Raw genomic sequence first — 12,185 nt, 5'->3', positions numbered from 1 at the left:
CTCAGGAACTCCATTCAATATTAGGAGATATTTCTCTCTGTGCAAATACTAGCTTCCCCTAAATTTTAAGTAATTAAACCATAATATCGCAACAAAGTTGAAGTTTTTTTAATTATCATTTCATCAAGTTTTTATATATTATCTTGGAATCATAATAGACTAGAATTCTAGTTCTCCTGCTTTCTAGCTAAAGATTCTGTATAAAACAAAGATCTGTGATTTTACTTCATTTATAAATCAATAATGTTAGTAGGCAGAATGTGGGGCACCCTGGGGTCCCCATATTAACATGCTCTAAATGGGTTCTGCTCTCCACTGCTTAAAGACAAATATTATTCTTAATATACAGGACCTTCAGTAGAAAAGAACTTTAATAAAATTAGTGTGCAATAGAGAAGAAAGGATAGTTTCCAATAAAATACCCAAAGTCACCCATCCCCTCATGTATAAATGCCCAGCCAAACAGGGTTGGCCCAAAGCAGGGACACTGAGGCCTGAAAACTTGCCACAAGTCTAAGGCACCTTCTGGTGGGGATCTATAGGAAAGGGGCAGAAGGAGCTGGGCAAGGAAAGGAGCAAAATCAAAGTACAAGTCAAGATAAATGTCACCCACCCATATCTCTTCTAAGCATCTCCTTCCATTTTCCCTAAGTCCCTGGGTCAAGTTCAAGGCTGATAAGAAAGCACAGCTTCTTCTTCACATGTCTCTGCTCCAAGTGCCTCCTCCAAGTCTTCTAGTCCTCTCTACAAGATTCTTCTCCCAATTTTTTCTAGGTTCTTCTCACCTGCTAAGCTCCATTCTTCATTAGAGGGGGCAGGGAATATGGAACCTTTCTTCTTAGATCACACTGTTATGGTAATAATATCACTTACCTAGTTTTCAGGGTTTTATAAGGTTTATAAATAATATTAAATGCTTAATGTACATGTTAGAAGCTCAAGAAATGAAATTCATTTGACAATCAAAGGTATTCATAAGTGCTCATCCAAAAAATAATTCATCAAATTTTCATTAGAGAATACTTTCCTCCTGCATCCACTAAAGCTATTGACTCATTGGAAGAGGTGATCAGAAGATAGAAAAGGTACAGATACTGTCTAAATCATCCTCAAACAAATTTAGATGTAACCACAAATATATCTATTTAAGTTTATTTAATTACCCTTCTAAGAACTAATGCATTATGATAATGCATAAAACACATATTAACAGTGCGTTCACACATTCATATGAAGCATGCAAGGACATGGAATATGACCAGTCTCACAATCTGTGATGATTTTTTTCCTTCTATTTTTGTTTTCTTCCTATTCCCTCCTATCCTAATGAATTTCTGCTCTCTTCACTCTCTACTTTTTACCTGGGGAAATGCAGTCTTTGTTATGCAAACATTTCTCAAAGTTCTAACTAGTCAATATCTTTTTCCAGAAGTACAGACTTACTTTTCAACTGCCTGCTTGGCATCTGTACCTGGACATCCTGATGACCACTGAAACTGAATATTCCCAAAGCTGCGTTCACCCTCTTAGTCCACAAAACTAGCATATCCTTCTGAGATTCTTGTTTTTAAATTTTGAAATGAGCTAATTTTGATGCTTCCTCTTTAGCTATCTTAAAGTCTAACCAGTTAGTTAATCTTAAGGCTTTTGCCTCCATGTCCTAATTATCTGGTACCTCCTTCACCCTCCAGTTTCTACCTTTCTACTGAGAGATTGTTATCTTGATTTTTGTAAAAATCTCCTAACTGGTTTCCAACTTCTGATCTCATTACATCTAGCCTACAAATTATATCTACATGAATCTTCATCATTAAACAAGTATTCTCCAAATCTTTCATTCTCTAAATCTCCACTGTGAAACAGAGAAATGTAACTACATGCTTGGCATTTAATGTTCTCTATCAGATATTATCAAGTTATCATTTGAGTCATATACCCTCTACTCTTTTGACACCAAGGTTGCATAAAGGAATGGTGTACTTACTGACAAATACATCCCCCCTACTCCTCAAGTTTGGAGGAGGGGCTGTCTTGACCTACACCCTCCTCTTCTCCACAGAGCTGGAGTGTCTCTCCTACCTCCATTTTCCCCTCAGGGATTTGCCTTTCTACACAGTGGAGATACCCTGTTCTACTTGGCAGTAAAGACCCAGATTCAGCAGGCAAGCCTGAGGGTGTCATATTACTTGCGTGTGTACATTTGTCCAGTTCTGCTGGTCAGGTTTAGGAGGCCCATTGTTTAGGAAAATCCCACCTAAGCTAGGATTCTTCCTCCAGGTACTTCAGCAGAGTTAATATTTTCATCTTCATCTGCTTGAATACTTACCTCACAACTGTTTTCAAACTCAGAGAAAAGAAGACATTCTAACTGAACAAGTTTTAACCCTAACATTCTTTCTTGACCTCTCCATACCTTCTAGCAAAGGTGATTGATTGTACAGATAGGCACTAAAAAACATTCATGCAGTTGAATCAAAAGACATAATCAATATGCATAAAATTGATGGGATATAATTTTTTTCTTCTGCATATGACCCCATAAGCCATCACTGAAATGCCTTTTTATGGATATTAACAAGATACAAATTTTTCTATACATTAGTATAAAATATTTTTTCCTATTTCCATTTCCATTTTTATATAAATCATTGCACATCATATCACATATCAGAAAAAGAAAAAAGGGGGAAAACATAAGCCTTAACAATCAGTGAAGAATCATTATGCTGTCTGATGGTTATCAGCAATCTTGCAGCTCTCGTTTCTTGCCCTTTTTTGGTTTTCTGGTTGTTTCTTGACGAATAGTGTCATACTCCAATATGGCCATTTTTGACAGTCTCTTTAAGTATTGGGATGATGCTCCAGAGAGAGGATCTCTGAAACAAGAACCTGTGAAGAAAAAGTCAGCTATTAAATTTAAATTAAATACACATGAATGATGTTCTCTAAAACATAGTACAAGAAAATGTCTGCTCCTTGAATGACTGTTAAACACAACTAGCTTTCCTATAACACATTCTTTGAAGTAAAAATGCCACTACTTATTATCAGTGCCTGTGATAACAAGTCATCTCAAAAAATATTTAACTAAAATAAAAATACCTGTAATGCTTATTTTTAATTATATAAAATTAATTGACATTCATATTTTAATTTTATGTTGCCTGCTGATTATAGAACTTGTTTAAAGTATATGGAAATTTAGAGAAAGGATATACCCAAAAAGAAGTTCATGAACATTTAATCTTATGAATTTCTATAGACCGAATTTGGAAAGCTACTAAGTCAATTCTGACTGCTAGCAACAATGTTAATAAAGATACTACTTAGTGATTTTGGGGGGATTTTGTTTGTTTGTTTGGAGGTACTCTATTAACTTCTTTATTTTTAAAATGCAAAATCATGGAAGTGATGAATTCACTAGAAAAAGACAATTATAATTGTGATTAAAAAATAATTCTGTAAAAATAATCTTAACCTGATAAGGAAATCATTGTTGTTCATAGATAAAAGATGAATCATTTGACAGTCTGAAGAATAAGTAACATAATGCTAAAGCTGTTATGCTTACACCAGCAATTCTTTACTGGGGGTGATTTTGCCACCCTAAGTACGTTTGACAATATCTGGAGAAATTTTTGATTGCCACATTTGGAGAGTATTGGTGGCATCTACTGAGTAAAGGCCATGGATGACACTAAACATCCTATAAGCCACAGGACAGAGCCCCCAAAGAATTTTCTAAAAGATTAATACTGTTGCCATTGAAAAACTCTGGTTTAGATCATAATCATCAAAAGATAATAAAGACAAAATGGAAAAGTTTTAATAACTATATGGCTCAAGAATCTTTGCAACTAAACTTTAGGTAAAATTGTTTCAAGAAATGGCTAAGAGTTTATTGGAGAATTTAAATGCTAGAGCTATGCAATATATTAATGCCCTATATGGTTCCCCTAGTATAATGTTCCCATGAATCTATAACACATAAAATTAAGGAATGAAGCAGTACATATACAGATACCAGTACTGCTAGGAAGTTCTATATAGGCTTATAGACATCATTAAGAAGTGTAATTGCCTAGATCAACGGGACTTTTGGTATCTATTTTTGAAAAACATAATTCTGATCAAACATATAAAAAATGTGGAAATAGGAATGTCCAATTTTAAAGGGTCAAATGACAAATCTGTTGTCCAGATATGGTGGAAATACACCGTGGTACTCCTTAGTCACCATGGACTTAGGAATAAATAATTATTAAGAGCAGTTTTTGCAACTCAAACTGTTTGCTTATAAATGAGTCTGTAGTTGGATGTTACAGGATATGGGATTCTAAAAGTGTAATTAGAAAATAAGGTTGGAAAGGAAGATTAGAAGATGATAAAGGGTTAAATACCAAGATAGAGAGTTTGTACTTTAATCTGTAGGTCATGAGGTATCATTGATTATGAAGAAGAAAGTGATTTGAGTACAGGCCAAAGTTTTAAGCTTTTCTTACCATGTTGAATGATTTTAAAGGCAAGAGACCCAAAACAAGAAAACCAGTTTGCCAAAGTTTTAAGCTTTTCTTACCATGTTGAACGATTTTAAAGGCAAGAGACCCAAAACAAGAAAACCAGTTTGCAAGCTACTGCAATGGCCACATTAGAAATGATGAAGGATATACCAGGATCTTGAGATAATAAAGGTATGTATACAGTGAACATACATCCACTAATCTTATAAAATAAACACAGCTGAAACAAAACAAAAACAACTGAGTCTGTAGAAATAAAGCAAGTTAAAAAAAAAAAAAAGATATGTGACACCCTAATAAAACATATGGTAGGGATAAAGGGTGTACCACTTACCTTTTGATTTTTCTTGAAGTGATACAACAGTACATGTCTTCTTAGTCTTTATCCTAAAAATGATATATTATCATAAAGCACTTTTATATAAATGCAAGGGACATTAATTTTTAAAAATACAAATACAGACAAGGAGCATACTTTCCATGAAAGTTTTTGAAGGGCATCACAGGGAAATTAAAGAAAGGAAACTCCTTCCACCATAATCCAATCAGACAGAATTATGAACCAACTCAATATCTTGGTTTTGTTAACAAATCTTACTCATGGATGAGTGCTATAGTTAACCATTATCAATGTTATCTTAATTTTTCTTTATCTTAAATAACTAATCATGATTCAGGCAGTGCTAAGAGGAAGAAAATCAAGATTAGATTAAAAGGGATTCTGGGTGTACTAAATACTAACAATCACTTATTTGTGTACTTTTTTTACCTACTAATCACCCTAATCTGAATTTTGTCACAATTAATACTTTTTCTTAGACAAAGTAGACCTGACTATAAGTAGATTATTAGAGGAAATATATCATAACTACATCTGCAGTAGGTTACATAATCCATAGCAAATACATATTTATTGTAACAATATTAAACTTTAGAAGTTAGCCAAAATTTTTAATGTTCTTCACCTCTAGGATTACTATTTTCAACTAGGTAATAATGTGTTACCAAAGTATGCCTGAAAAATGTTGATCACTTACAAAAATTGAAAAAACATCATTTTATCAGTTTTTAAAATAAAATATGAGTATTTTATTTTACACATTTTAGGTATACACAGGTACACCTCTGTGATGGAGAGGTGCCATTTTCCTCACCCCTATTTACATGCAGCTGCTTGGATTACAAATTCCAGTATGCCATGAATCTGACTTCCTGCATGGGGACTGCTAGGTTAGGGGCACAGTTAAGCAGCCATGCTTAGCTTAACACTGAGCACATGTGTGTTCTTGCTCTCTTGCTTTTCCAGCTTCAGTTTGCACCATGGAACTTGGAGGACACGCATGGAGGAGAGACATGTAGAGACACTTGGGAGAGACATGTAGATGAGAGACATATGGGTGGCTGCTCCTGGTTGTAAGCAGAGACAATGGCACCCATTACCTTGACTTCATGTTGGATTACATGGTACGTTTTGAATTTTGAGTCTCTCCTTCTGGTCCAGCTCTTTAGGACCTCCCTAACTCCTTTCTTGTGTTTTTTGCATAATGTAGCCTAGCCTTGTAGCAAGTTTTATGCCTCAGTGTAGCCCCACTTTGGGTCAAGTCTGTTTGTCTGGGCATTTGCCCATGAGGGGTGGGTAATTTTCAAAGCTTTATTGGGAAATTACTATTTCTTTTATCTCTATGCACACCAATTCTATTAAAAATCATTCACACAAAGAGACTACTTCCTTTGCCTTTCTATAGTGAATGACTTGATTGATCCCTTTTAGAGTATGCACCCCTTAACAGTTTGGGATGTGTGTACCCCCTCAGTTGCATGCTAACAATATAAGGAGAAAAAATAGAGTAAGGGCTTGTACACAAAGTGAATAAAAATGAGTACTTCCCTGCTTTGCCAAGAGTGGTCTTTTATAGGATGCTGTGCAATATGCAGAGGAGAATAAAATACTTGTTGGCAACTTGACATGTTCTCCCTAGAATGGCTAAAATAAAGACATTAGATTCAAAGACAGAGAAGAACTAACATTTATTTATCTTTGCCAAGCACTTCATAATGCACTTATGGTACATTATGGCACTTAACTGCAACTCTTCCATTATGAAGAACACTTGTCATAATATGAATATAATGTATTTAAATTATCCTTCACTGACTTAAGGAAATTCACAGTCAAGTCAAAGTAAAACGTTGAAGAATCATTTCCTACATAACCAAATTTAAAATTGAAAGAGTAGGAAGCAAAATGAAGACAAATTTAGGAGTTTCAGTAGGTTGATTTTTTTTTTAAAGATTTATTTATTTATTTATTTATACAAGAACCAGGGTACAGACCAGATGTGCGGGAGGGCGAGAGGATTCACCAGCGACAGAGCGGGGAACAGAGCAGGCAGACTGACGAAATACACTGCTGAGGGGAGCAGCAGGTGACACAGGAGAGGTCTGCCTCACTATGTGGGTCAGACCCTCACGGGCCAGCTGGCCGGTATCAAACCGGCGCTGCAGAGGCTGCCCACAGCTTCATAGTGCGGTGCTCAATCGCCTGCGCCAAACGTGGGAGGCCTTCAGTAAGTTAATTTAGAAGGTACTTTGCAGGTTTCCAGGCTCTTTCCACGTGATCATATGCATTGAAAGAAGGGAACAAGACTAGGGCTTCCCCGCTGGCGCAGTGGTTGAGCGCTGGGCTGCGATGCTGCCCGCTGCCTCTGCAGCGCCAGTTCCATCCCCTGCCGAGCCCGCTGCTCCCCTCAGCAGTGTACTTCTGTCCTTCTGCCTGTTCTGCTCCTCGGATCTCTGGCTCTGGTGAATTCTCTCACCCTCCTGCGCTTCTCACTGTACCCAGTACTTGTACAAATAAATAAATAAAATCTTTTTAAAAAAATTAGTTTAATTTAAAAAAAGAAGGGAACAAGACTAGTCTATACTGATACAAAATCCACTGCTGAGGCAGCCCTACCTATTCTTACCCACCTCCTTCTCAGAAGACACTGTAACTCTCCCCGTGAAAATGGTACAGAGTATCCAGGATATGGGTCTTGGTAATGATGGAGAGCCATTGTTCTTAGTAAGTTGTTTTATACTTACGCTCACAATGGTCCCTCCTGTTTCTGCTTTCCTACCTTTTCTCCTCTTTACTGCTACTATTTACTCTACTAGAAACCGACTATTTCTCTTCCACTATCTCTGATTTTGCCTTATTTCATTATCATCTCACTGCAGAAAGAGCAATTTTGCCTTTCATAAATAAATAGATTGGCAATCTGTTCTCAGATAACATTTTTTAAATGTAGGGAAAGGCTTTACTTATGCTGCTGTTGTTGCAGTGTTATTTATAAAAAAATAAGTCAAAGAAACTAAACAATTCAGCACTAAAGAATGGCTAAATAAACTATGGCTAGGTCATTGAAAAATAACAGTAAAGACTGATTCAAGATTATGTAATGATATGAAAAATGTATGTGTGATGTTAACAAAAGGTAAAATAAAAAATTATAACTACACTAAAATCACAACTCAAATAAAATCCATGAAAATGAAGCATAGAATGGAAGACCCAACAATAAAAATGGGTATGTTAGATCCATATCTTTACTAAGTAATCGTTTTTCTCTTTTCCTCCAAATTTTCTGCAAAGTTCTTATTTTAATAATTTAGTTAAAATTTGTCTGCAACTTTTTCAGTTTCAGTATGTTTTGTTCTCTTTATTACCAGAATCTATTTCAAGTATTTAACATGAACAATACTAGTGGAAAACTCAAGAAATATATTCTGAATTCTAATACTGTATGCTACATATAACTGGACAACTTTAAGCTATTATGGCAGAAGACAATAAGAAAATATAAATCCTCCCTAAAGAGAGTTGCAACTCAGACTAGTACAAATGCTTCATTTTTCTATTTTTTATAATGGCAGGCTGAACAAGTACATTCAATTAAGTAACTGATGATAAATAAACCAAAGCAGAAACCAAATAGAATATGAAACAATCTTATTGATTTATATATCATTTTGGAGAAGGGGGTTTTCTTTTAATGGCTTGTCAATCAGTTGGATTGACAAGGATGAAAGTTCTTTATAATAATGTTATTAATTTCCAGTATTCAAAGTCAGTGGGACTTCTCTGGCTGATGAATTCATTCCAATGTTCACTTCAGTATCTTCGTTAGGCTGACATCTCATCCAGAATCTCCCCCACACTACTTCAATTTAACTACAAATGAAATACAAGTATCTGTATTCAGGGTTTGGAAGCCTGTTAATATTGCTGAGATTTCATTCATTTTATTTAGGATTTCCATTATTCTCATGGGCCATCTGCACAAGGGGAATAAAGATGTTTTTAAAGGAAATCCTAAATAAATTTAATAATGTCGCTTGAAAACAGAAAAAAGCATCTACTTGTCAAACTGAATATCCTAAATTTAGATTTTAAAAAGTTAAATACTTTCTGAAAAACAAATTAGGAAAGAAGTAATTAAATTTACTAATCAGAAAAGCCTCTACATTCAGTGATATTACTACAAATCAATATTCAGCAAAAGAAAATTGAATAGAAATTATATACCTGAGTGGAGTCATCTCAGGATCAGCATGCCTCATATGAACCCTCAGTGGAGCTGAACTTGCACTTTTTTGGTAATTTTGTAATCCAGGTAAATATGGCATTTTGATACATTCTTTGAACTCCTCTAGACCAAGGGTTGCAGTGTAGTCTAATTTAAAATATTATCATAATTATCTTTATTATTTCTTGATTAAATGTATACCACTTTTTTTACTACCTACTAAATACATAATAGCGTATACTGAGCCAGTCGTTTAGTCAAGAAAATTAACTACTCTCATTTACCGAGACTTTCCCCCAAAATACCTTTCAATTCCTAGTATAGGGACTTTAGGAAAGACTTGATTAAAGGATTGGTTAATAATTAGAATGAGGGATAGGACATCTTCACAGATCTCCTGCAGTCATCACTGTTTTCTGCCTTCATTATTTTATTTAATTAGAATTCCCAGAATATTAGATACTTTCACATTAAAACCATTAAAAAGCACTTTTAAGAGTTTTATGTTATCTGCCACTTTATAAATTTTTTACCTCCCCACTTTTATGTAGATAATCAAGAGGTTTATACACATATCCATCTGAGCCACAATAAGAAATGAAAGAATTCTATTTCAGGCATTGACTTAAATTTTCTTTCTATCTGTAAAAGTTCACACCAAATCCAGAAATAGCAATACTGAAGCATCAAGATTGCATCTTCTGCTGAACTTACATATCTCTGGACAAAGAAATTGTCAAGTTATAAAACACACACACACACACACCAAGCAAGCCAAGACTTTCAAAACAAAGGCAGTAAACGGAAAAAGAAAATTAAAAGATTAAACATTTCGGTAATCTTTACACTAAACATAAATAATTGTTTTTACAAAACAAATCCTAAAAATCTTACTGCAAAACTGAGGCTAACTGAAAAGGAAGTCGAAAGGATGGAAGCAAAATGGGGAGGGAGCCCAATGGACTTTGCAGAGGGATGAATTTATACCCCTAAATCATATAAAGTGTTATAATCCAATGTTACCTCAATAAGCATAATTTTTTAAAAGAACCATTTTAAACATTTTCTACTAATTCAAACAGAAATAAAAATAGTATTTAATGGGATTGGAGTTATAGTAAATGCTTACAATGTTATTTTGTGACCTTTGCTTTTCATCCTTTGGAAAAAAATAGTTTCTCTTAATGAAAAAAAATATATAGGTTCTCTCAGCAATTATATTTGGGAGTTGTAGGACAAATTAGTGTCTTGTGAGTATCTTTAATGGAAATTGAGTGAAAAGTGAAAAAATATATATAGCAACACACTTAAAACCAGGTATGATAAAATGGTTGAGTGGCTTGAATTTTGCTATTTTAAAGAATTGTAGCTCCATTAATTAAGCTAAAGACAGAATTCAGAATACATAAGAAACACAATTATAACTAGAAATTAAGGGGGAAATCTATTAATACACTCATCTACCTGTGTCAAAAGTTCTCAAACTATTCTTTATTGAGCAACTATAGAATATAAGATACTTTCCACATAATTCACTCAAAAAATAAAGTTTTGTTTAGAATCATTAAAACAAAAAGATGCTCTTAATTAAGATTCTTTAAATGTAAAAACCAACTGGAGGTATTTAAAAACAAATACTATTTATGAATAGTACCATGATCCAACAAAGATAATACTATACTGAAATCAAAAGAAGTTGTATTTAAATTTTATTTATATTATGCATTATAGAGCCACATTAATTAAATTAAGTTTAATTTGCTTCCATTTTTCTTCTCTATAAACTTACGACATTATATAAACTTTGTAGAAATTACAAAATTTCTCTTCACTGCTTTAAAAATATAGGTAAATTCAAGACATTGTTTCCATGTTTTCTGAAGTAAAATAAAAATGAAGTTACCTTTCTCCATCTTTTGTGTTCCTAAAACTGCTTTCCTCCAACTACTCTCGAAAAGAAAACAATTCTCAAACGCATTTCGGGTGATGTCAGGAATCTCAAATCTGATTTCAGGAGATAGCACTGACATTTTTTCTTCTTTCAACATTGTTGTTGAGAGTGGGATACTGCTCCATATTCAGAACACAAAATACAAAAAAAAAAAAATACACACACAAGATATTTCAGAGATGAGTATTTTTAATTTGTTTTTCATCATACAGATTAAAAACTAACATAAATTTAAATAAAAACTTTACTTAAACATATAAATTCATATTCTTTGAATTTTAAAACAAGTGGTCTTTAAGAATATAACCAAAATACATAGTATGGATGCTTTTCTTTCAAATATTTTTTGGATTCTTTCAAATTTCAGGTTACCAATATTTGGATATTAAAAACAAAACAAAGCCTTGAGGTCCAATCTCAAGTTATGTTGAAAGTAATAGAATGCTTACAAATCTCTCAAAAATATTACCATTATACACTATGATGAAGTGGGATTTATTTCTAGGATGCAAGGATGATTCAACATGTAAAAATCAATGTGTTGCAGCATGTTAAAAAAATGCAGGATTAAAAAAAATCACATGATCATTTCAATAGATGCAGAAAAAGTATTTGATAAAATTCGATACTTTCATGATAAAAGCTTTCAATAAACCAGGAATACAGAGAAAATATCCCTATATAATAAAGACTACATATGAAAAACCCACAGCTAAAATCATTCTCAATAGTGAAAAATTGAAAGCCTTTCTCTAAGATCAAGAACAAGGCAAAGATGGCCCCTCTTGCCACTTCTATTCAACATAGTATGGATGTCCTAACAAGCAATTATGAAAGAAAAAGAGAGAAATTCATCTAGAGCAGAAAGAAATAAAGCTGTTTATAGGTGACATGATCTTATATAGAGAAAAACCCAAAAAACTCCAAAAAATACTTATTAGAACTAATAAAGGAACTCATTAAGTTACCAGATATAAAATCAACATACAAAAATCACTTGAATTTCAGTGAGCAATCAACTATCTGCAAAGGAAATTAGGAAAACAATGCAAATTACAGTGGCTTTACACAGCGGGCGAGTCAGGAGAGGTCTGCTGTGCCATGTGGGTAGCTCCCTGGCAGGCCGGGATCGAACTTGTGCTGCAG

General features: G+C 33.9%; 1 protein-coding gene across 1 annotated transcript; it reads right to left on the bottom strand.

The window, feature by feature from the left end:
• Positions 1-2,740: 2,740 nt before the first annotated feature.
• LOC311168827 (uncharacterized protein C8orf89) lies at positions 2,741-11,160 on the bottom strand (the record flags this gene model as incomplete). Its single annotated transcript, XM_084230553.1, has 4 exons — positions 10,992-11,160; positions 9,088-9,235; positions 4,855-4,907; positions 2,741-2,889 (listed from the first exon to the last, which is right to left on the bottom strand). Exons 1-4 carry the CDS (start codon positions 11,134-11,136, stop codon positions 2,741-2,743), a joined length of 495 nt encoding a protein of 164 aa, XP_084086679.1. The 5' UTR covers positions 11,137-11,160.
• Between the last annotated feature and the right edge of the window lie 1,025 nt (positions 11,161-12,185).

Source organism: Talpa europaea, assembly GCF_964194135.1.
Source record: "Talpa europaea genome assembly, chromosome: 3".
Taxonomy (NCBI): domain Eukaryota; kingdom Metazoa; phylum Chordata; class Mammalia; order Eulipotyphla; family Talpidae; genus Talpa; species Talpa europaea.
The sequence above is the reverse complement of the archived record's forward strand: the minus strand, read 5'-3'. Positions and strand labels throughout refer to the sequence as shown.